The following is a 25,701-nucleotide window of genomic DNA, read 5'->3' on the forward strand; positions in this document are numbered from 1 at the left end:
CATAAGTACAGATATATAGTTACCAGAATAGAACGTACATATATAGTAGATAGATTTTAAAACTTGTAACAGAATAATCAAAAATCATTTGCCATAAGTGTCATGGTCTTGTTTGTCATCAGATTGTCTCATATTTCAGTTACCAGCAGGCCTTCCCGGGAGGAGCATTGGCACCATAGCGTGTCCCTTTTAACAGGTTACTGGTTGATCAACAAAGTCTTCTCCATGTCCTCAAGTGCAGGCAAATATCATTAGAGCAAAGGGAAACAGGTAAATGGAAAGCAACATGCTTTCAGTGTAGCTGAGAGGATTTCCAAAAAAGAGAGTAGTCCTCTATCAAAGCTAATTCATTACTGAGCCAGCCTCTAGATTTAATTGTTCCATAGTCTGTTTAACCAGATAATTGCAAATCTTTTAAAAACCCTCATGACTTCATAAAATGTGGCTAAGGTAGAGACATGTCTTTGTGAAACTGAAGTTTGACTTAATGGTCAATTCACTGTGCTCAATAGACATTTCGTGCGCTTTCCCCTCCAAAGAACAGAAAAACAAAATTGCTGCTGTAAAAGGAAAACAAAGTGAAAATTAGTGCCAAGAGCCATACTTGTCTGCATTTCTTTCCTGTTGCCACAGAGTCTCATTACCTGTGAGCCCTATACTTGACCTGCGTGGCTTGTTGTCTGAGGCCCAGGGATCTCTGGAGGTGGAATGTGGTTCCAGAGCAGATCTGAGGTAGACTTGGGAAGTCAGACCCTGCCTGGAAAACTTCTATCATGGCTATCCATGATTTCCATCTCAAGAGAGCCCTACATGATCAGAAATGCTCTGATTGGTACAGTATATTGAGAGGTGAGCTATCATAGAGTTGAAGTCCCAGCTTCACCACTTATTCAATATGGAACCTTGAACAATTTACCTAATCTTATTGTTTCCTCAGTCTGAAAAATGGAAATGATAATAATAGTTCCTACCTCACTGGGATTGTTGCAAGAATGAGTAAATGAGCTGAAATGTGTAAGGAACTTAGAAAAGGGCATGGCTTATAGTAAACACTATTGAAATTGTAGCTATCATTGTCATTATTATTATTGTTACCATTTGTGTTATTGGAGGAGACAATCTAATAGTTTGCTTCTAAGACAGCTCAAATCGTCCTGGATCAGGGATTGTTGCTCCTAGCCAACCCTTAAGACCTGTCAGAGCCAGGAGAGGTTGCCTTCGTTCTGCTTCTAACCAGAGTTCCAAAGGAGACGCTGAGCCTATGAGAATTGAGCCAGAAATCTTCAAAAGAGAGTGTGGGTGCTGAGCAGTTGATAGCCTTCTATTACTCTCGCCTGCAAGTTTGATTTCTTTTATCAGTATTCAGCTTATTACATGTACATTAGTATATAACAGGCTGTGAACAATGTATCTTTTAAAAACATTTTTAAGAAATGCTGGATGAGGACCAACACCAACATGAGCTGATATAACATGACACTTTTCTGGGCAAATCACTTCTCTCTGATCTTTGGTTTTTCGTTGATAAAATGAGATTTTTGACCTAGCAAATCTTTATAGTCCCCTGTAGCTCTACTACTCTATGATTATAAGAAGAAATTCTTTAGGTCCAAATTAGAGTCTCCTTTGGGGAAATAAGTATAGTGAGAGACCTCATAACATACAAATATTTTATACACATCTACACAGGTAAAACTATTCGATTCAATCTGATGATTATATTTTAGAAGTAATATATATGCCCTCCTATCTTTTTTTTAAAGAAAACATTTTTCATAGTATAAAAGTATACACTTAGTATTGTCTGTCTTTTTCATTTTGGTCATTCTGATGAGTGTGTAGTGGCGTTGTGCTGTGGTTTTAATTGCATTTCTCTGATGACTAATCATGCTAAACATATGATTTTTGGTTAGTTAGTATCTACTCAAGTATCTTGCCCATTTCTCTATTGGAGTCTCTGCTTTTTTCTGTTGATTTATAGAAAATTTTATTTTACATATTCTGTATACCAGTCCTTTGATGGACATTTGAACTGAAAGTATCTTCCCCTACTCTGAGTCTTCCTTTTTCACTCTCCTAATGATATCTTTTCATGAACAAAAGTTCATAAATCTAATGAAATTTAATTTATGAATCTGTCATTTTATTGTTAAGCGCTTTTTGGGTTTTGTTTAAGAAATATTTGCCTGCCGGAAGATTAGGAAGATATTTTCCTATTTTCTTTTAAAGTTTATGGTTTTGTCTTTCACAGCTAGATCTGCCTGTAATTGATTTTGTGTGTACGCTATAAGATTGGGGTCCAGATACACTTTTTCCATGTAATTATTCAGTTCACCCCAAGTAATTTGTTGAAACAACCATCTTTTCCTCTACTGTAGTGCAGTGTTACCTTAGCATTAATCAAGGGATTGAATATGTGTGCATCTGTTTCTGAGCCCTCTATTTTGTTCCGGTGGTCTCTTTTTCTTCTTTGCCAATATTACACTGTCATAATTAATATATCTTTATAATAAGCATGTAGTAATACAAAAACATTTAGATTTGTTCTTCTTCAGTCGTCTTGACTATCTCTGTCCCTTTGCATTTCCATACAAATTTTAGAATTAGCTTGTCAAATCCTACAAAAAAGTCTGCTGGGGTTTTGACTGATGTTGTATTGAGTCTGTAAATAATTCTGGGAAGAGTTGACATATTCATGACATTGAATCTTCCAATCCATCAATGACTATATATCGTTTCCTTTTTTCTTTTTTGTCTATATTAATTTCTCTCAGCAATATATTGTAGTTTACAGTGTAGAGTCTTGCATATCTTTCCTTAGATTTATTTCTAGGTCTTTGTGATGTTAATGTAAATGACTTTTTATTTCATTTTTTTAAATGTATTTGTTGCAGGCTTATAGAAGTAACCTTTGTATTCAGCACCTTTGCTACATTCATTTGTTCATTCTAATATTTTATAGATTCTTTTGGATTTTTTTATATACACAGTCATATTATCTCAGGATAATGATAATTTAGTGTGTTCTTTTCAAGTCTTTATATATTCTGTTACTTTTTCTGGCCTTATTTCTCTGGGTACAGTGGTGATAGTGGACATTCTTCTTTTATTCATGATCTCAGATGAAAAGCATAAACTTTCAATATTTCATCAATAAGAATAATGTTTGCTATACATATTTATAGTTTTAAAATACCAGATTAAGGAAGTTCCTTTCCATTCCCAGTATGCTAAGAGTTTTCTTTTTTTCAACACAAATGAGTATTGCGTTTTATCAAAACCTTATTTCTGCATCTATCAGGATGAAGATATGATTCTTCTCTTTTGATTTTCAAATATTAAATCAACCCTAGTTTCTTGAAATAAACTCTACTTGATCATGATGATTTTATTTTAAAAATATTAATAAATTTTATTTGTGTTGTATTTGTGCTTATGTTTATTCGGATTTTTGGAGTCTATGTTCATGAAAAAGTAGCCTGTAATTTTCTTTTTGTGTCATATCTTTGTTATATTTTAGTATCAAGGTTCTGCTTAAAAAAAAAAAAAGGCTTATCTCTGTTTAATAGGTAAAGGACTATTCAGGTTTTTAATTTTTTTCTTGTGTCAGTTTGGGCAAGTTGTGTTTATAAAGACTTTATTTCATCTAAATTGTCATGTTTATTGGAGTAATAAAGTTTATAATGTCATCTTAATACTTTCTAATATATGTAGAATCTATAGTATTATACTTTTTCCCAATCCTGTTATTGTTAATCTGTGTGGTGGTGGTGTTTTTTTTTTTCATTTTCTCGTGGTCAGTCTTGGTAGTTCTTGTTTTTGTGTGCTGTTGAGTCAATTCTGACTCATAACAATACTATATGATGTAACAGAACTGCCCCATAGGATTTCCTAGGCTGTAATCTTTATGGGAGCAGATTGCCAGGTCTTTTCTCCCATGGAGCAGCTGGGTAGGTTCGAAGTGCCAACCTTTTGGTTAGCAGCCAAGCGCTTAACCATTGTGCCACCAGGGTTCCTTGGTCTTGCTAGATGTCTATTAAATTTATTAGCCTTTACTGATTTTCTTTTTATCGTATGTTTGTTTCTATTCCATTAATTCTGATTTTTTTTCCCTTCTTTATACTTCTTTGACTTGATTAGCTGTTTTTTCTCTAGCTTCTCAAGATGGCTAAGATCATTGCTTTTCAGCCTTTTTTCTAATATATACATTTAATACTATCAGTTTCTCTGTAAGCATTACTTTAGCTGCATTTCATAAATGTTGCTATTTTCTATCTTAATTAGCATTCAATTGAATACTTTTCTTTTGCATGTTTTTGTCATGGATTTTTATTCTGCGTAATTTTTAGATTCTCACAAGATATTGTTAATATTGTTTTGTAGAGTCAATATTCATTTATATATATTCACAAATTACTTTTTTCAGTGTACTTCATTCCTTCCTGCATTCCTTATTTCTGTCTGGGATCATTTTTCTTCTGTTTGAAGAACTTCCTTTTAGGATTTCTTTTAGTGCTTTCCTGCTGGCAGTGAATTCTGTCAGTTTTTGTTTGTCTGAAAGTGTCTTTATTTCAAGGAAAATTTTTCTGAGTATAGAATTCTAATTATATTCTCCTATACCAGATACCACTTAATAGTTTACAGATGGATGCAATTTATTGAGCCTCAAATAATTTTTTAAGTTATAATGTTTACATTGATCTTGGTATTCTAGTCAATATCATCTAATTTCTCCTAATATCCCCCTTCTTTCTGATATGATATAATGGGCATAGTCCAGGATTTGGGGAAAAAAAAATGCCTTCATTCAAGAGTAAATTCTCCCTGTGTGATGTAGGCCAAGTCACTTAACTTCTCTGAGCCAGTTTCCTCATCAATAACGTGGGAAAAATATAACATCGGCTCTGTATCACTGGATAGTTATAAGGCTTTGTTGAGACATATGTGCAAGTGCTTTATAAAATGTCAAGTACCAGTCAGTTGGAATTTTTTAGTGTTATTATTATTTATTGGGTCAGAAATATTCTCCATGCATATATCCAGAGTTCTCTTACAAGTAAAAAATTTCATGAAAACCCACAAAAAGGTTAAAAGGATAGTATTCATATATGTATTTATTTATGTATACACCCCTCCTGGTACCCGAAAGAATTGAAGGCAGTGTTAAAAGTTACAAAAAACATAACTTACACAAAGTTAGTTACAAACTTCTAAGCTTTCAAGCAACTAACATGAAAAGAGAAACCTACTCACTTAATTCGTAATGCCCATATGATAAAAATAAATACACTATTTGGGAGAAGTACAGTTATTTCTTACTACTAAGGTCAGGCAAGAATTTCCTCTTAGTTTTCCTTATGATGTAGAGTTAGTAAAAGATTTTCCTGCTGGTTTAGAGGTTACTGATTTGTGTGGTTAATGCAAATCAGTGTTGCACGGATCTAGAATGTTAATATTCTGTTTCATAACCCAAAGGAAAATTGTACATTTTAATGTGAGCTGCAAGTAGCTTCTCTTCTACCCTACTTGCAAATGGATTGTATTCAGAAAACTAATAGAGAATGCCAGTTTCCTTTTCAAAATGCCTGGGTACACATTAGAGGCAAGGTTAGGCTGATGAATTAAAATTTTATTCAGCATTTATTAACAAAGCTGCCTTAGGATAACGCAATTTAGTTGCCTTCTGTTTTACTCCCATAGAAGTTAATTCAAAAATTCCTTCCTTCATTGATCAGATATTTATTAAGTACCTACTATGTGCAGACATATTGCTACTGTTGGTTTGTTGGTTTGCTCTCCTTTGACAAAAAGTGGTCATTCAGACTTACCTTTGCGCTTGCTTCTTTCACTTTTTTTTTTTTTTTTTTAGTAAACATGTTTCTCGCTGGAAAAGAACAGTATGAAACTAAGTTTTTAAGCAAACAGCTGAAGTGTATGGTACTCCCTCACAGGCAATGCCCTAACATCTGAGGTTTTGTAGACTGAACACCTTTCAAATGGGATTTTTGTTCTTATTTAAATTCTCTGACTTTGTCTTCAGGTCACTGGCGTGCATTTTATATGAGATGTGTTGCATGAATCATGCGTTTGCTGGCTCCAATTTCTTGTCCATTGTTTTGAAAATTGTTGAAGGCAGCACGCCTTCTCTCCCTGAGAGATATCCAAGGGAACTAAACGCCATCATGGAAAGGTATGGAAAAGAGCTATGTGGTGACCAAAACAGTTTAAGATTGTACTTTTACTTTAGCTCATTTGAAAAATAATTTTCTTTTTAAACTTTACAGCATGTTGAACAAGAGTCCTTCATTGAGACCATCGGCTATAGAGATTTTAAAAGTCCCTTACATTGATGAACAGCTACAGGTAGGTAAAATGAAAGGATATCAGGAAATACGTATTAGCATTTACATACGCATTCTATAACTTGAAGATATGCTGTCGGAATGAGACGCACTAAGAATTAGTCAGAAAGGAGAAACAAGATTGAAAAGAAGCTGAGGGAAACGTTAGTTACGACAGCCTCTTTGCAAAAGAAGGTGTATGAGCTCCAGTTCCCTGGCTCCACTTAGATGTAAGTGGGAGAGTCAGAGTTGTGATTTTGTGCCTAAACTCAACAGCTCCCCTTAGAGCTCTTGTTTACAGATGCTGTCTCAACTCTTCATAAATGTATCACTGCTAGGCCAAGAATGTGCTATTACTAATACTACTAAAATCTGGGATTTCCCCTGAGCGTGTGTTATTCTACTCATTATATATCTCAATAATACTTTTTATTGAATAGGTGAGTTTATTTTGTTTTCCTGTAGATTAGAAAATTTGATACAGAGAATCTTCCTCAGATGGCAAGAAAGAAGCAAACAGTCCCCTCTTGGGAAGTTTTGTTTTTGTTTTTTTAACTTCTTAGCTTTTTACAACACAAATCCCTCAGGCAAGTTTCCTCTAATTTTATGAATAGCTTCAAGAGGAACCACAAGGCATTCGTTCAACTTAAAAAATTCACATGCCTTTTCGTTAGCAGGTCAAGCCCTAAATCCAAGGAAAACCCGGATGATGACTTGCTGTGCGTGTATCAGTTCAGCGCCAGGCTTTTTGTTGTTGTTAGGTGCCGTTGAGTCAGTTCTGACTCAAAGCGACCCCGTGTACAAGAGAACAAAACACTGCCTGGTCCTGTGCCATCCTCACAATCGTTGCTGTGTTTGAGCCCATTGTTGCAGCCACTGTGTATTGTGAGTGCCTTCCAACCTGAGGGGCTCATCTTCCCGTGCTGTATCAGACAATAGTCCACTGGTATTCATAAGGTTTTCACTGGCCAATTTTTTTTAGAAGTAGCTTGCCGGGTCCTTCCTCCTAGTCTGTCTTAGTCTGGAAGCTCCACTGAAACCTGCCCACCATGGGTGATTCTGCTGGTTTTTGAAATACTGGTAACATAGCTTCCAGCATCACAGCAACATGCAAGCCACCGCAATACGACAGTGGTGGCAGTGCCAGGCAAGGGCATCAAAATGAAAGGACCTGATATGCTTTCTGCACTTGCAGGGCTGGATTAAGGCATGTGAGGGCCCCAAATGCTGATAATCTGTGGTGCTTCCTTCCCTGCTTACTCACCCACTCGAATGGGATATGTGAGTTATGTATATATGTGTCTCTGTCTCTCTCATACATATATATATATATGCAGCTCTGGTGATGCAGTGGTTAAGCATTTGGCTGCTAACCAAAAGTTCAGCAGTTTGAATCCACCAGGTGCTCCTTGGAAACCCTATGGGGCAGTTCTACTCTGTCCTATAGGGTCGCTATGAGTTGGAATTGACTCGACGGCAATGAGTTTGGTTTTTACATACATGTGTGTTTGTGTGTCTTAACTATCCATTATATAACTTCTTTTTAAATGTGACTATAATATTAGCAATTGAATGCAAAAGTGGCGTATGCCATTTTAGCGGAATGAGATGAACTGGATTATAAAATTTTTAGTGGATACAGGGTACTGAGACTTTTACTATATATCACATTTTCTACAAAAAGAATATTCCACATATTCTACAAGAAAGAAAGTGAGTCAGTGAACTTAGTTGTTTCAACAATCAGTGTAAAATTCTGTTGATCTTCCACAATGAAAAATTGACTTCCACCGATTTTGCTTTAAACAGCTCATACTTCAGTTTTGATACTTGTTTTGTAATAAATGCTACAATTGTAAATGAACAGATGAAACAATGTCATAAAAGGAAATTTAATGATCAGAAAACAAATATTACACAAATTACTGTAAACAGCCTTGCACCTGGGCGCCCTCATGACCTGCATGAACTTTGGCAGTCACCTTCTCACGCCCTGAAGCTGGTATCGGTTTCATTTAGTGTCCTGTCCGTCCGTTCCCTTCCACTATGGGGCTCGCTTTTCCTTGTGTCCTGTCTGCTTGGCATCTATGGATCTTTGCTTTGGACAACTGGTGCCCCGGTTTTGTTGATGCCCCAAGCACCTGTTTACCTTGCTTGTTGGGTAATCTGTCCCTGTGCACTTGAATGCTAGTGGGAGAGCTCAATAACCTTTCCATTAGTTGAGTGCTTAACCATTTGCGCCACCTAGGGACTTGCCCAATAACTAAAATAAATAAATAAATACAAATTATCACAAGCACTAGGAAGAAAGTAAACAGGATCCTGTAAAAATAAGGGAAGGGGAGAGTTCTTGGTGGTCAAAGAAGGAGTAAACCCGAAAACCAAACTCATGGCTGTCAAGTCAGTTCCAACTCAGAGCAACCCTATAGGACAGGGTAGAATTGCCCCATAGGGTTTCCAAGGAGCAGCTGGTGGATTAAACTGCCCACCTTTTGTTTAGCAGCCAAGCTCTTAACCACTGCACCACTAGGGGGTAGGTGACATTTAAATAGCATTAAGACAGATGAGAAGGAGCCCCCTCATGCAAAGAACCTAAATTAGATCATGTTTCCTGGAGGCAGACAAAGAGAGGAGGGTTCTTATGCAAACGTGTTCTCCCAGGGGAAACTGGTGAGGAAGTGGGGGAAGCGGAACAGAACAAGAGAGGGAGACCTAAGTTCCCCGGTACTTCTAGCCCTCTATATATGCAGGCAAGGTGGGCACCAGTAGCCGAGGTCAAGCCTCTGAAAAAGAGGCATGGGGCTGGCTGTTGGGATCAAAAATACACTGAAGAGACAATGTGCATACACAAGCCATCAAAAGGGATCCAAGGGGAGCTGCTGAGAGTAGGGTGAAACAAGTGAGTCACTTGCCCTGGAAACAAAATATTAAGAGGATCCAAAAAAACAAAACAAAAACAAAACAAACCCTCAGTAATCAAGATAAATAATATTTTTAATGCAATATTTAAAAAAAAAAAAAAGTAATGCAAAAAATCCATGATGAACAAAATACCAAAAGTTTAAATAAAGCCACGATCAGACAGGGCCAAGATTAGGATGTGGCAAGTGATGCAGAGTCATGCAAGTGCAGGGTTGGATCCTGTCTGTATTTAAACTTTTGATTTTTTTGTTCATCATAGATTTTTGACATTAATTTTGATCTTTTGTAATATTGTATTAAAATATTACTTATCCTGGTTATTGAGTTTTTTTAGTGACCCCTTAAATTTTGTTCCTGAGGTCAGTGGCTCACTTGCCTCACCCTAGTCCTGGCCCTAGAAGCCTAGACATTGTCCACTACGGGAAAGAGTTTATGTATTCTTGGAGCTGGGAGAAGGCCTGCCCCATGGCTGAGTAATAGGGAGTGAGAGAGCAGGCAGTACAAGATGAAGTTGGAGAGTAGGCGGGAGCCTGACCCAGCAGGATCTTGTTACATAAGCTACCATGTAATTTATGTAACCCTTTATAGAAGGAAAAATAGTTCCCCAGTGCTAGGTTTTCAGGTTCCCCTGCCATGGTCAATAATATCGTAAATCAGAAAAGGCACCTGGTAGTTTTATGCCCTTTCATCCCTGAAGAGGAGCCCTTAAGGTTTATCAGGGTTGTTGCTCTATTTTTCAGCACCTGATGTGTAGATATTCGGAAATGACTCTGGAAAACAAGAATCTGAATTGTCAGAAGGAGGCTGCTCATATAATTAATGTCGTGTAAGTAATTGCTTTGTTTTTAAAAAACCCATCGAGTGTAAACGTTAAATGCATTTGTCTTTAAAAATCTATTAGTGCTAAGCTGACTGCATGAAGTATCCTAGGATTCACTTAAACTTTGCCAAGAAATTAAGGCTCTTCAGTAACTTGGCGTTCCAAAGCCCTTTGCCCCAGGTGGTAGCAAATGGAAGTCATAAAAGTTTAAACCAATGCACAGCTTACAGATCTGCAGGGTAGCTCTGCAGTTGTCTTGTAAGTATATAGAGAAATTAATATCTCAGACACTGAGTGATATTTATGCTAATGAGCCTTCCATATTAAGCGTAAGTGGCTTTCACATGTTTAACAGGACCTGGCAGACTATCTCTTCAAAAGAGAATATTGTAGAGTTCTGGGACAATTGAAAATAAGCCAAAATTTACTTTTTGAGATAGACATCCTTTCACATAAGAACTAGAGAATGTGTATGTCATGAAGAACCATAATCATCTCCTGGCATAATGCTTTTTTTCCTACCTTATTCAAAATTTTTCTGCTGTAACTTGCAAGAGCCCAGAATACTGTAACACAGTAGTTAGGTCACTTCAGAACAGCCATGTACAGCTGTCCAGGCTGCTCACTGCACAACTGCAAGGGGACATCACTTATAAAGACCAAACCTATAATTTTGCTGAAGGAGCTCTATTTAATCTTACAGAGACCCAATGAGAATGGCAGTTGCCTCCCAAGAGCTGAGCAAGGCAGTAGGGTGAGAACAGGAGCCCTCAACAGGCTGATCTTCAAGGCCAAATAGCACAAATGTGCTCTTCTAACACCCAGTCCAATGGTTTCTCAGCTGCACCAGGTTTGCTTTCTATCTTCACATTCAAACTGGGGAAACCAGTCAGAAGTTTGTCTCCTGGGAAGATTTCTGGCTTAACAGTAAAGGCCAACACATTGGCAGGCTTTTGGATGCCCTTATGAATTTATACCATGAAAACCATTTCACTGGGATCAGTGTTAGAAATGGATGTCACAACCCTTGTCTTCACAAATTTGGACAAACCAAGGGTGTCTGAGCCTCATAGATGCACGGCCTCTATTCAGTCCCTTCTGGGTGCCTGGAATAGTCGTGAGGGAAAGCCCTGGCCTGTGTCACGTTCTGCGATACGTAATACTGCCACTTGACTATGTGGGTTTTCCACCTTGCAAATAAAATACTCGTGTCTCTTTTTAGACTAGTTATTACATGCAAATTAGACTAGTTATTACATGCAAATCAGGGAAAATGCCTGTTTCTTTCAGCTTACTTACTGCAATAATGGTTGTTGGTTTTCCTTCCTGGATCAGTGGCTACCACCCAGGCAGTCCCAGAGTTGTGGGACTGTTGACTCTTTGCTGTGGTCTATATTTGAGTCATGGCACTGTGACACTGATCTTACTCTCCTCATGACCTTTTCACTTGCTACAATATTTTTAAAAAACTCGTAGAATCAGTATATTCATGCTTCTGGAGGAAAGGGATTACATGAAGCAATAAAATGGGAAGATGATTCTTAGTGGTTCTCTTTTTACATCCTCCCAAATCCTTTATTCAGGTGGTTAAGAAGATAGATTTCAGTGTTTCTCTCCTCTCCATGCCCTATGATATCACCACTGTCACTTTGCACAGTGATTGCTTTGTTAGAAACAATGGACCCTTACTCCCAGAAGTCAGATTTTTTTTCCTGGCTATGATATAATATTTCATACCATCCCTAAGCACACTTTTGCAGAAGGTTCCACAAGTTAGGCCAGTGCCCCTGTGCAAACCTTCTCCATGCAGCCTGGACCTGCCTGTCACTTTGATGGCCCCACAGTTTGGTGGAAGTCAGACCTGAGGTGACAGGAAAATGCTGGGGTTTGAGGACCCCCTGGAGCCCAGGCCTACTATAAAGCTGGTCTTCAAATTTTGATAACCTGGAGATTGGACCTGGGAAGTTCTGAATGGACCCACAGCCTCCCAGGTGGGAGACCCGGGAGGTACAGAGTCCTGACACTTGTAGGCAATCCGGGATTAATATTAAACAAGCCCAAGGCACAGGCTTTCAGGTCTGAACTCAGTTAGGCAGGACCTGAACCATCATAGATCTTCTGTCTTTGTTTAATGCATGCTGTCCTGTCAAAATACACTGCCCCTTGATGGGGTAAATTTTTAGGCGTGCTCCTAATAACCTAGGTTTCTTAGTTGCTACCCTATAATTTGAAGAAAGCCTGAAATTACTTATTTCATCCCATTAACTTGAGATGTGAGAATATAAAAACCAAAAAACCAAAACCATTGTTGTCGAGTTGATTCTGACTCATAGAGACCTGGTAGGACAGAGTAGAACTGCCCCATAGGGTTTCCAAGGAGCGCCTGGTGGATTCAAACTTCCGACCTTTTGGTTAGCAGCTGGAAGCTTAACCTCTGCACTACCAGGGCTCCAGGATATCTTATTTTAAAAATATAGGATGAATTCTAGCTATCATTTTATACAATAGTTGTGAACCAGTTTGCCCGACACTGTTTACAGTCAGCAGTGTGCTAGAATCCAATTGTTCGGAGGGCATTTCATATTATGAAATATTGGTTTCAAATAGTCACTTTGTTATTTTCAAGATCTAAGACTTTGTCTTTAAGGAGATCTATTTATTCTTACAAAGTGTCCCGCCCCACTGCCATCAAATTGACTCTGACTCACAGCTACAAGGCTGTAAATCTTTATAGAAGTAGACTGCCACACCTTTCTCCTGTGGGATGGCTGGCGGGTTTGAACTGCCAACCTTTTGGTTAGCAGTTGGGTGCTTTAACCACTGTGCCACCAGGGCACCTTTGTTACAAAATAAAGGATCTATATTCCTGAAAATTGTACAGCCTCTGGAGGCTCTGGTCTGGACAGTATTCCAGAGAGATGATAGCAGCTACAATGGTCGTTACAATTTTCTCAGCGTTCCTTAAGGAGACAGTTGATTATGAAAGGCATTCTGCAGTATTAGGACCTAACCAAGTCTGGAACAGAAGTAAAAGTTATTAAGAGTGTGGTGGCAACCTTTCAATGCATGATTAATGTAGGTACATTCCTTTAACTGAAGAAAAGAAGTTTTTAAATAATAATATTGGCTACCATTATTATGGATAATGACCATCTGCCTGACTCTGTTATAAGCACCTTACCCAAATTAACTCATTTACACTCACAACAACCTATGAAGTACATACTTTTTTTTTTTTTTTATTTCCTTCATGATCATAGAGATGTTAAGTAACTTGTCCAAAGACCTGTAGCTTGTAACTTTAGAGCTAGGATTTGACCCAGAGATTGTTACTAACCTGTGCAATTAACCTCCACTCCATGCTGCCATAAAAATAGCTACTGTATAAAGTTAAGGATGTAAAACATATTCAGTAAAATTTAGCTATAATAATACTACTATTTTGGATGCTTTTTATGTGCCAGACACTGTACATGGGTTATCTCATATGATACTCATGATAGCCCATTATTTATGCATGAGAAAACTGAGGCTCAGAGAGGTTTAGTAACTTACCCAAGGCTACAGAGTGAAAGCGTGGTGGAGATAGGATGCAGACCCTGCCCGTCTGGCTCCAAATGCTGTGTCCTCATCGCCGTGGTTGAATTACTCTGCCATTGATTTACTCATTAATTGCCAAGCTCTTCATTTGTCTTACATTATGAAAACCAGTCATAGGCAATGAAATGAGAAGAATTTGGAAAGTACATAATTTGCTTTTGAACGAAAATCTCATTTGAAAAATATTACCGATTAACTAGAGTCCTGGTTGGCTCATTACCTACCCAGAGTTTATTAGTTTTTGTCTGGCCTGTCTCGAGATGTTTTTTCTCTCTCGGTCGTGTAATGATACCTCTGTAAAATATTTGCTTAATTTCTCTGAGCGTGTTTGGGATGGGTTGCATGTGGAGAATCTTTATTATTTATAGGAAAAAAAAGATCCACCTCCAGACTCTGCGGGCGCTGTCTGAAGTGCAGAAGATGACACCGAGGGAAAGGATGAGGCTGAGGAAGCTCCAGGCAGCTGATGAGAAGGCCACGAAGCTGAAGTAAGCTGCCTTTTCTTTGGGCACCCTGACCCCTAGGCTACTTCCCAGGGCTCAAAACGAATTTACCGAAGAAAAGCACCAATTCAAGAAATCAAAATGAGCATAATTATATATTTACTTGTTTATTCATTTATTTATTCACTCATTCTCTCAATACAAGGTTATTGAGTCATAGGTGGTTGCTGGATGTGAAGGGAAAAGATGGACGATCAGGGAGGTTACTAGGGATGGAATTAAAGTCTGTCTCCAGATGGCACCTTATTGTTGCTGACTCCTTCTGTGCATACCCGGAAAGAGGGTGAAAAGGAGGCTTCACTACTCCACTGTCGTTGCCTGGGGTGCTACCTTCCCCTCTCAGCATGCAGCCCCCTCCCTAGGAGGCCCACCTGATCTGTAGGAAGGAGAGTGTGCTGGCGGGAGATGGTTGGCTTTAGCAAGGAGGCTGGAAACAGTGCTCTGTTCTGTCAAGTGGAGCCTTCTGAAAAGTCTATGCTGAGGGCAGTGCTGCTGGTGGGAGATACCTCTGGTAATTAGAGAATTTACATGAAGAAGTGGAATTTTAAAGAGCCTCAGACTCTAAGTTTCTCAGACTGTTTTCAGTTGGTATGTTATCCAATTTCCTAATTTTTCTTCTTCTTCTTTCCCCTGCCAACTTTTTGGTAGCTTAGAAGCCCCAACAAAGAACTAAAGAGACAGAAAAGACCTGAAACTCAAATCTGTTCATTTTGTGACCTTGTTAACGTATCTGAAGAATGATTTAGAGGTGGCCTTGCACTTAGAATGTCATGTTGAACCAAGTAAGAATCTGTGAGACTATTTTCCCTTAGCACGTGCTTTCTTAAATAAATGTGGGAAAAGATTTCCAGGAAAGTGCACTGCAGGCAGTGGTATATTGGTAAATGTTTAACAACCAGCTCGGAGCTGGGGCTAGGAGGTTGATTTGTTTGCTGATTTCTGTGGTGTAAATTCTCCTACCATAGCCAGTTTCAATCTACCAATATGATATCATTGAATGTGCATTTGGAAAGAGAGGCACACACCCACTCTTGGGAGCCAATATGAGTGGGTTTCAGCAAACTACTGAGTGTGGATTTTACTGAGAAAAGACACATACATTGCCTGTGCCATTGTATCAACTCACAAGCTCTATTTTGTTCAATTTCCAAATCTGTTTCTAACACTTCAGAAATGGCAATGTTTCCAGGATGCCATGATTCAAGTCATTGGTTGAAGGTAAAAAAAAAAAAAAAAAAAAAAATTAAAATTCTGATAGGAACAGATTAAAAAGACAAGTTAATAATTTACATGCACATTACAAATTATTGTTCAGATTAAAACTGTTTTCTTTTTTATATGCAAAAGAAAGTCCTAGATCTTCTAAACGACACGTTAATGTTTTTCTTATTAAAAGGCAATGGGTTTAAAATAAAATTTGGCCTTGATTTTATGAATGAATGCATTGGGATACATTGTTTTTGATTGTTGTTTCTAGAATTTGAGAGGGATCATGTGTTTTAATCTCGAAAGTGGTTCCATTGCCAGAAGGGTTATAACGTACCCATTTGCAGACAAGAAAATTTAACTACTGAGATGTTCAGTAGCTTTTCAAAAAATCTAAGTATAAATTAGCACACAAGTTATCACAAGAACTCACATCTTTCTTCCAGTTTAGTAGCAGGTCTATTAATTTCCTCTATTGTAGTTGTCATTGTTAGGGGCCTTCCAATCAGTTCCTACTCATCGTGACCTTATGTACAACAGAACAAAACACTGTCTGGTTCTGTGCCATGCTCACATTCGTTGTTATGCTTGAGCCCATTGTTGCAGCCACCATGTCAATCCATCTCTTTTGTAGTACAGGAAATAAAATATGTATGGAGCAAACCTCCCATTCACAGTGACTCCCATATTCTTTTCCATAAATTCTTTGCTGTGTATCTCTGTGGAAATGCTGGCGGCGTGGTTAAGAGTTCGGCTGCTAACCAAAGGTCAGCAGTTCGAATCCACCAGGTGCTCCTTGGAAACCCTATGGGGCAGTTCTCCTCTATCCTATAGGGTCGCTATGAGTCGGAATCAACTCAACAGCAACAGGTTTGGTTTTTGGTGTTTATGTATCTGTATTTTCCTTGTTTATGGGTTTGTTCATCCAGAAACAGTTACTGAGTTACTGATAAGTGTCAAGTAGTGTGTCAGGCATCAGGGACACACCCCCTGTCATCAGAGTCAGAGAACACACGGGAATCAATACTGTCTTCTACTTCTACGTTTTAGGAGTTCTAATGATGAACAAGGAGCCAGAGCACCCTTGTGTGTGCTTGATATGGGAGGGACCCACTGGCACAGTTCTCCAACACCCAGTCTACCTGCTGAAATAGGGATCATACTTAACTGAATTATATAGATACGGTTTTAGAAAATTGGAATTATTTTTCTACGTTCACTTTGAATTTGCAGAAAGCTTATAGAAGAAAAGTTTGAAGAGAATAACAAACGAATGCGAGAGCTGCGATCTCGGAACTTTCAGCAGAGTGTTGATGTACTCCACGTAAGTACCCTCTTTAAATTTTACATAAAACTTTTTCTTGTTTCAGATTCTTCAGGTTTATAGGGCCAGGTAGGTAGGACGGAGGGACAAGGTAAGAAAAACAAGCAGCCAGACCAACTTTGCCCAATTCCAGGGAGGATCTACTGGGGTTCATTCTAGAATGTAGGTGAGTGGTTAATAACAACCCTAATTCAAAGTAGCTGGACCTAAAGCTCTATCAGTTGATTCATCCAACAAATACTGAGTGACTGCTGTATACAAGATAACTTAATCAGCACTGGATAAGTCGTTGATGGGTTAAAATTGTTAATTTGTAGAACAAATGTGTGTATTTCTAATTTCGAATTCATGCTATTGTTGCTTTACCTTTTTAGTCCATTTTTCTCTTTTTGAGTACCTTATTTTTTATTCTTTTCTTTTTTCTTTTCCATCTCCCACCCATATCATCGTGCGTTGTTTTAATTAAAAAAACAAAACCTATTGCCATCGAGTCGGTTCCATCTCGTGGTGATCCCGTGTGTGTCAGAGTAGAACTGCTCCATAGGGTTTTCTTAGCTGTAATCTCTATGGAAACAGACCAGGCCTTTCTTCCGTTGTGCCACTGGGTGGGTTCAAACCACCAACCTTTAGGTTAGTAGCCAAGAGCAAACGTTTTGTGCCACCTAGGGATCTACTGTGTTAATAACCCCATTCAGACCTTGAAGAACTATTATAGATATCCAATAACTAATAGGGTTGTAGATGCACGTGAAATGGGTCCCGGATTCATGTCCTCTGCCTCCCAAACCCCTGAAGAGCAAATACCATTTTCTTTAATGGCTAAAAATATCTCCATAGGCCCCTAGGCAGGCTCTGATACTCAAGGTAGTCTTGATTCAGGGTCCTTTTTGGATGATAAACATCAGCACCAACCTCATGGCGCTTCTGGTGAAAGCAACTTGGAATAGGTTCACTTTCATGGAGAACTTTCACTGTCTCTAAACTGGGTTGTTTATTCATTGGCGATCCCTGCTTCTCAAGGAGACTCTCTCCTTTTGCACGAAGAACCACGCCCCCTGGGCTGTGGGGATAATCCCCAGAAGCCTGGGGATGACAGTTGAGCTGTAGCTCAGGCTCCAAACCCTGAGGCATTCAGGAACCCCCAGCAGAGCTCAGTCTCCAAAAGGCCTAGCCTAGGAACACTTGTTTTCTGCCGTCCTCTGAGAGAAGGAAGCTGCCAGTAATTTGCCTTTCTTAATTATTTAGGGGCTGTAAATGTTTTAAAGTTCTGAAAATCCAAAGTTAGACCAGACTGGGGCCCCAGTCGCCTCTGACCTTAAGAACCTCCCTTTGCTTGCTTACCCCTTTAGCAGACAATGTGGGGGTGCTGACAGTACACGCTCAATGCCACCCCCTTTTCCACCAATCTGCTACCGCTATTAACTGACGCCAGCTGTGGGATATGTTCCAGGCCCCAGGAACTGGGGGATGGGATCTTTCCTGCTCATGGAACCTTGGTGAGTGGAGAAATTGCTGACTGTAACGGCTTGGGGATCAGAGCTGTGTCCAATCCCTACTCTGAGAAGGGTCTTGATGCCACCTCTGTGTGGAAGAACCCAACCCCCCTGTGAAAACTGTGTACCTTTCTTCAGTTTTCCAATCACTTTCTGGGCCCTGAAATTATGACTTGTGAAATTATGTCTTCTTCCCCAGGTCAGTTAGCTTTCTTCCGCACAGGACTGAGAACTGCAAATTCTCACAGATCCTGACAAGCGGTCTGGCATTATTATAAGAGATAAGTCAGTCACAGAGAACAAATATTGTAAGATCCCACTTATATAAAATATCTAGAGTAGGGAAGTGTACGGTGACCATCATTTACTGGTGGTTACCAGGGTAGCAGGGAGGGGAAGAGGGAGTTATTGCTCAGGGGCACTGACCTTCTGTTAAGGGTGATGGAAAATTTAGAAACAGATAGTGGTGATGGTTGGACAACATGATGAGTGTAATTAATGTCACTGAATTGTACATGTCAAAAAATGTTGAAATGGCAAATGTTTTGTTTTATACATATACTTACCACAGTAAAAACAAACAGACAAATAATTGTGTTAATATGTGTAAACTACTTGTTCAATCAACTCATAGAAATTGGGACATTTTTTCTGGAATACTCAGGGACTCCTGATTCTAAGGGATTTTCTCCCTAAGATTGGAAATTAAGAAGGATGGACATGGTAGTATTTTGTTTTATGAAACCTATATGACATCCTTTATTTTTGAAGTTATATGGCAAATAAAAATGTAATTTCCAGTATAATCTTAAATATTAGTATTTGATAATTAACTCTTTGGTTTTCTTTTTTAATCCTTCAAAATAATCATTTTAGTATTCTTTTGTATATGATATAATTATGATTAAATATAACTGTACCATAGGAGGTCCTGTCATCCTGTCACCCCTATAAATCAGGGTCCTTTGGGGGACCTTAAGTAACTTAAGATAAGACTGAGACCAAATGTGAGGCAGAATCTCAGGAGAATTGCTTAGCCATATGCTATCCCACAGAACACAGGAGCCAGATAAAACATACTGCTCTTGGCACAACTCAGAAAGATTTTATGATTTTATGAATTCTCAAGTTACAACTTCCACGAGTCATCCCAGTTCTTGCCAATTCCACCCCCTTTCCATCAGCAAGGGGCAAAGGGATCAGGAGGGGAAGTGTCGGATGCTATCTTGGCCAGAGGCCTTGGCTCATTATTTGCTCTTCTAAGATTTAGTACCACCTGTATCTTGGCCCTGGCTTTCCCAGAAGCTCATTTCCTAAATTTGCATATTGATGGGGGCATCAAATAGTCCAGGCAGATAATTGGCTCTTCAGTGTCCTCTTTATGGACACTTCATGTCCTATTGATAATGTCCTCTTCCTGGCTGGCTCAGTCCCACAGATGAGGTTGCTCATTACCCGCTCATTTCTTGCCCTCTTTTGTGCAGTGGTGTCTGTTGTTTCCCCCTGTGCGTCCCATTGTTAGCATCTTACTTTCTCTCTCTTTCAAATGCCACCTCCTTCTCAGGAAAACCTTCTTTGACCCTCTTCCAAGTTTTTATGATTTGCAGTAGTGCTTCTCAAACTTCAGTATGGCACCAGAGTCACCTGTGGATCTTGTTAAAGTGCAGATTCTGATTCAGTTTGTCTGTGGAGGGGCCTAGGATGCAGCTTTTCTGAGAAGCTCCCTGGTGATTCTGATGCTGCAGGTCCATGGACCACACTGATTAATAATGGACAGAGATGGGGCTCCTGAAAGCAGCAGCTCACCTCCTAGTTGAAGGAATACCTGGAAAAGCTCCAAAGAACAAACTTTCTTATCTCTCTAGGAAGAAAAGCGTTTAATAGGGACAGAAGAAAAGGAGGAGTGACCTGAGGGAAGGCTTTCTTGTTCACCCCAGGAGGAGGCTGAAGAGAGGAGGCCAGGCAGGGAAGAGGCAAGTTTCATCATATTCACAGGCCCAAGAGTGAGCAGGTCTAACGGTATTCCGAGAGCAAAGGAGGGGGAAAACGGGAAACAGAACACTTTGCAGAGGGACTGGAGGGTTTTCAACATCTCAGGGCAAGACGTCTTTGAACTGAAAAAGATGAAATAAAATATAAGAAAGAAATTGGACTAATGAGATGGAAGCAGTTCAAGAGAAACATGATAAAGCAGGCTGAGAGGAAGAGGAGAATGCCTGTTTCTGAGGGCTTTCTTCCCCTTTACCCATACCCTGATTTATGATTTCATTTCTTCCTAAGCTTATTGGGGCTCCTTTTCCTCTCCCTTCTTCCTTCTCTCTTGCTTAGCTGAAGCAAACAACTATGTATTTCAGAAGCAGCTGTAGGAGATAGAATCAGAGCTGGGGGAGAGAATGAGCTTGCTGTGTCACCTCTGAAACATGTTATAAAAATTTTTTGAGACATTTAAGAGATGGCTTGCTTTGTTTTCCAGACCCTAACTGACAGGGCCTTTTATTTCCGCAGGCATTTTCTGCTTGACTGAATTTGGGCTTAGAAATCTTGAAGGACAGTCAAATGTGGAATTGGAATCATGTTTGGCACTGTTTCTTTAAAGGATGCTAGCTTAAAACCAATTCAGTTCCATAATGCACAAGGCAGACTCAGTCTTTCTTTCATCCTGTGGCATGTACAATTGTGCTGGTGCCAGAATTGGGGTTCTGTGAGAAGTGTGTGGTACACCAGACCTCCGTATGTGAAATGGTAATGGGGGTTCGAGCCTCCATATGTGAAATGGTAATGGGGTCCAAGATCAAATCAGTCCTTCCGTTTCTAAGAGAAGCAGTCATAATAATTCTATCTATTATCTTCAAAGAGAACCACAGCAACTCAAAGTCAATTGAGGGTCCAAATACTTAATTTCTGAAATACACATGAAGACGCATTTTATACGGTCTTTATTCTTTGTTCTTAAAGCTCTCTGTGTGGCATCAGTGAGTCTTTGAAATTTGTAACCAGTTTTTCCTCCTAAACAATTTATACCCAAGCCATGATATTTTCAGTCGCCTCATATGCATGTGAAAACTAGACAATGAATAAGGAGGACTAAAGAAGAATTGATGCCTTTGAATTGTGATGTTGGCAAAGAATATTGAATATACCATGAACTGCTAGAAGAACAAACAAGCTGTCTTGGAAGAAATACAGCCAGAGTATTCCTTGGAAGAGAGGATGAGACTTTATCTCATGTACTTTAGACATGTTATCAGGAGGGACCAGTGTCTGGAGAAGGATATCATGCTTGGTAAAGTAAATGGCCAGTGAAAAAGAGGAGGACCCTCAACAAGGTGGATTCACACAGTGGCTGCAACAATGGGCTCAAGCATAACAATCATTGTGAGGATAGCACAGGACCAGGCAGTGTTTCATTCTGTTGTGCGTAGGGTTGCTATGAGTCAGAACCAACTCAACAGAACCTAACAACAACAACAACAAAACGATTATACAGCACAGAAAGACTTCTTAAAAATAATTTATGGCTGTTTTCTCACAAATTCCTCACCACAGTGTGACATGGCTTCATTTTACTTTTTCACTTAAGATTAGTTTGAACTTTCCATCTTGCTTTTAATAAGAAGATGCTCTTGGAGAGTAGTTCCCCATGAAAGCCATTTGTCAAGGAAAACAGGTTGATTCAGCACCAGCCCTAGACTGCAAACACGCACATACACACACACACCACACAAATCTGGAGAAAAGAGGCAAAATAATTTATTGCAATACCTATTGATGTATTGGAGCAGTTTAACTTTTTTTTTCTTTTTTTAAGTATCAATTCTTTCATCTTGTGGCCTCTTAGACCTTTCTTTTAGGAAATTGCAATTCATAGTTATCACAGAACTTTTAAAACTAGAAGAGAACTTGGAAGTCACCCAAGCCAATACCTTTAATTTTGAGTTGAGGAAACTGAGCAGGGCCACCAAGCATAAGGTTAGAGGATGCCTTGGATGCCAAATTTAAGAAGGCATTATCTTTCAGGGGCCAGCCCTGCACTTGCACAAGCCTGAAAGTGAGTGCCCTCTTAAATTTTGCACTCTGTTTATTTGCTTACTTTGCTCTAGTCCTGGTCCCAAACAGCCTTCTTTTAATTTGAAAATGTTATCATGTTTAAGAGAGACGATTAGGTAGACTTTTGTTTCCAAATAGTTTTCCAAGAAGAAAGTTGTTTCGTTTGTGGTAGGGCTGTTTCCTTTGAACAGCTTCTCATGAATTGTTAATTACTTCCCACCAGGAATTTGATGAACCAACTTCAGAGAACCTGCCTGAGTCTCAGCTCATTCCTTCCCTGAACCTCACAGAACTTGAATCAAGTGCAGAGGACACCACAGCCAACCTTGCAGAGAGTGGTATGAGTTGGAATTTGTATTCGGAAGGGTGCTCTCAGCTGACACATATGGGTTGGTGTTAAGGGGGTTCCGTGTGTGCCAGTTCCTGGCGGACCTCATAGAGAAGCCAGGGATGTATGTGACCATCTGCCATCAGTTTACCAGAGCTGGGTCATGATCGGCATGAAAAGCAGAGAAGCCAAGGGGTTTGTCTATCCTCTCATGTCTTTTTTGTAGTAGTAAAGATGAGTTTGAAACTCATACCAGGTGAAGGACGTCTTCTGCCTGGATTAAATGATACTATAATTAACTTGACTTTGGCAACATGTAGGAACTGTGAGAGCTCTGAAGCACTTATATTTCCTCTACTGTAAATGCTTTTCCTGGCCCTCTTAAATTTAAACTGAAGAAGTGAAGCCAGTCTTTGGAAAATCAACAATTCGAATGATTCATCATTGCCAGGAAAAAAAAAGTGCTCAGAGGTGCCACCCAAATATGGGATATGTGCGATAGCCTAAGGGTTCAAAACATGAGTTTTGGAGTTAAAAAGTCTGGTCCTGTCACTTCCTGGCATTTGGTGGTTGAGTGGTAGAATTCTCACCTTTGGTACTTGAGACCCTGGTTTGATTTCTGGCCAATGTCCCTCATGCGTAGCCGCCACCCATCTGTCAGTGGAGGCTTATGTGTTGCTGTGATGCTGAACAGGTTTTAGTGGAGCTTCCACACTAAGACAGATTAGGAACAAAGGTCTGGTGATCCAGTTCCAAAAATCAGCCTTATAAACCTATGGATCACAATGGCCTGATCCCCAGTGAATCATGGGGATGGTGCAGGTCCAGGCAGCATTTCAGCAGCCTTTCGTTCTGCTGTGTATGGGGTCACCATGAGTCGGGGCCGCTAACAACAGCAATCACTTTCAGAGAAGCCCCTGGCAACTTAATCTGTCTAGGTCTTAGTTTTCTTATCTGAAATAAGAACAATAGTAGCTCCTTTCAGGGTTTTTGTGAAGAGCAAATGAGACTAGGCATGCGAAATGCTCGTAACTGAGAGCCTAGCACACAGTTAAAGCCGAAGAAAGGAAAGCAGTTATGACAACCCAGGTGAAAGTCATGAACAAAGGGCCCTGGTCTGTCTTGTTCACCATTCTCCCTAGTGCTTACGCAAAGTGCCAGGGACATTGTAGGCACATGATAAATATGTCTTGAATGAATGAATGAGTAGATGAATGAATGATATGTTTAGCTGGACCTCTGAGAAGTAGACACCAAGATAGGGTTAAATTGCAAGGATATTACTAGAGGAAATGCCCGCATGAAAGGAAATAGGAAAGGAATTGGAAAAGGCTGGGAGAACCATCAGAACACAATGCAAATCTGGCTCCAAGCGAAGGAGAGAGGAGGTTAGGCAGAAGTGTCCTAGTCTGCTATGCAGTCAAGGGAAGATTTTGCAAAGGATCAGGAAGTCCTCAAGCAAAGTCTGCCATCAGAGGCCTGCCTTAGCATCCCCACTGTGCTCAGGCAGTGACGGGGAGCAGCCCATGGAGAGGCGTAACAGCCTCCCAAGAAAATGCAGGATGGATTTCAGATCTCGGCAGCTGGGGCCCCAGGTCAGTTGTGTTCCCTGTAGTTGGAAGTCTGTGAGGTGCATCCTTAGGGCTGCATAATGGTGTAACAGCCCTCTCTGGCAATAGTTTAGTTTTCTTCTCAAACTGAGAATGAAGGTAGTGAAGCTTGGATTGGCTGGTCATGTCAGTCCAAATTTGCACTTAAGGCCTTCCTGACAGAGCTGTTGGAGCTTGTACTGCCTCCATCAGCTAAAAAGAGACTAGCACCTGAGCTCTTTAGGTTGGCATTTGCCAGCTTTTAAAATGGTCCTGTGGAAGCCATCTTGTAACATACGTTATGGACAAACAGATGTGTATATCACATGGATTTGTATCTCAAGCCGTTTTGAGGTATTTACCTAATATTTGTTATTTTCCAAACATAAAATTTGGAAATGTAGAGACGTCCCATGGACTTCTGTTTCCAAGAATAGAAAATCAAAGTTAGGGCATTGAGTAGAACCTGCAATGGATGGCTTGTGCTGTGGTGGAGAGCAGGGTCACAGCTGTGTATAAAGGGGAAGCACTGGATGGGATATTCAGTGGGTAGTCTAGGATCAAGAAGTCTGGGCCCAGCCTCCTGGCTTGAAATAGAAAAAGTACTTTTTACTGCATTTCGTAGGTGAAAAGCCAAAGACATTAAGTGATTTGCTCAAGGACTCCACCCATGCTGCCTTCTGATTCAGCACCCTTTCCATTTCCCCCAAAGTCTGTGTATTTGGAGGAGATGGGTAGGATCAATGGACTTGTGAGAAACAGACAAGCATGTCAAGTAACTTGGGCTTTCAGATGGCAAAGTCTTAGTTTGTGTGTCTGTATGCTAATTTTTGTGAACTGTAGCAGCCAAATTACCTCTAAGCCAGTCCTGCCCCACAGGCTCCAGCTGCAACCAGGAGACTCAAGCTGGTGTCCTTACTTCTCATTTTGTCTTTTGTCATAGAGATTTCAATATGGTGGACAATGTGTCAAACTGGGGATGGCCAAATCTACTCCTTTGACCGTTTTGTTCCATGGTATAAGGAAACACTACTTAGGTCTCCATAGTAAGCTGTAAGATTCAAAAAACATATGGGCCAAATGCCTTGTAAAGCATTTTAAACATATCCCTTATTTTTCCTCTCTTTAAATTCATTTTTTTCTAAATGTTATTCTTTCTTAAATGTTAAGTTGGAAAATAAGACTTAGAACAGTAAAAATGCAACTTTTGGATTTTGTAAGTCATTAGAATGATTGGTGATCACATAGTTTGATCATAAAATGAGACTTATTTATTGGTGAACTCTAAAATGGCTAATTATTTTCCCAATGCTCTTTGCCTTTTAGAAGATTCGACTCCAAACTTTCAGCACCCAGAGGAAGTTTTTATTTGTTAATTTTTTATGTAGCATGTATATGTAAAATAAAATTACACAGTTATTTTTTTTAAACTCCCACATCAGTGTTTAATCAGTCTTTGATGTTGAATTAGAAGATTCCCTCTGGGATGTGAAGAGTTAGTTGCAGGGAAAGAAGACAGGATAAAACT

General features: G+C 39.6%; 1 protein-coding gene across 1 annotated transcript in view; it reads left to right on the forward strand.

Moving 5' to 3' along the window:
• Positions 1-25,701, forward strand: part of NEK11 (NIMA related kinase 11) — a 423,428-nt gene that overhangs the window by 127,921 nt on the left and 269,806 nt on the right. Inside the window, exons 6-11 of the mRNA XM_023735947.1 lie at positions 6,041-6,190; positions 6,285-6,363; positions 10,004-10,089; positions 14,052-14,171; positions 16,626-16,716; positions 22,480-22,594. Of these exons, the coding sequence (XP_023591715.1) occupies positions 6,041-6,190; positions 6,285-6,363; positions 10,004-10,089; positions 14,052-14,171; positions 16,626-16,716; positions 22,480-22,594 (641 nt within the window). The remainder of the gene's footprint in view (positions 1-6,040; positions 6,191-6,284; positions 6,364-10,003; positions 10,090-14,051; positions 14,172-16,625; positions 16,717-22,479; positions 22,595-25,701) is intronic.

This window comes from Trichechus manatus, unplaced genomic scaffold, assembly GCF_000243295.1.
Source record: "Trichechus manatus latirostris isolate Lorelei unplaced genomic scaffold, TriManLat1.0 scaffold00084, whole genome shotgun sequence".
NCBI classification, from domain to species: domain Eukaryota; kingdom Metazoa; phylum Chordata; class Mammalia; order Sirenia; family Trichechidae; genus Trichechus; species Trichechus manatus.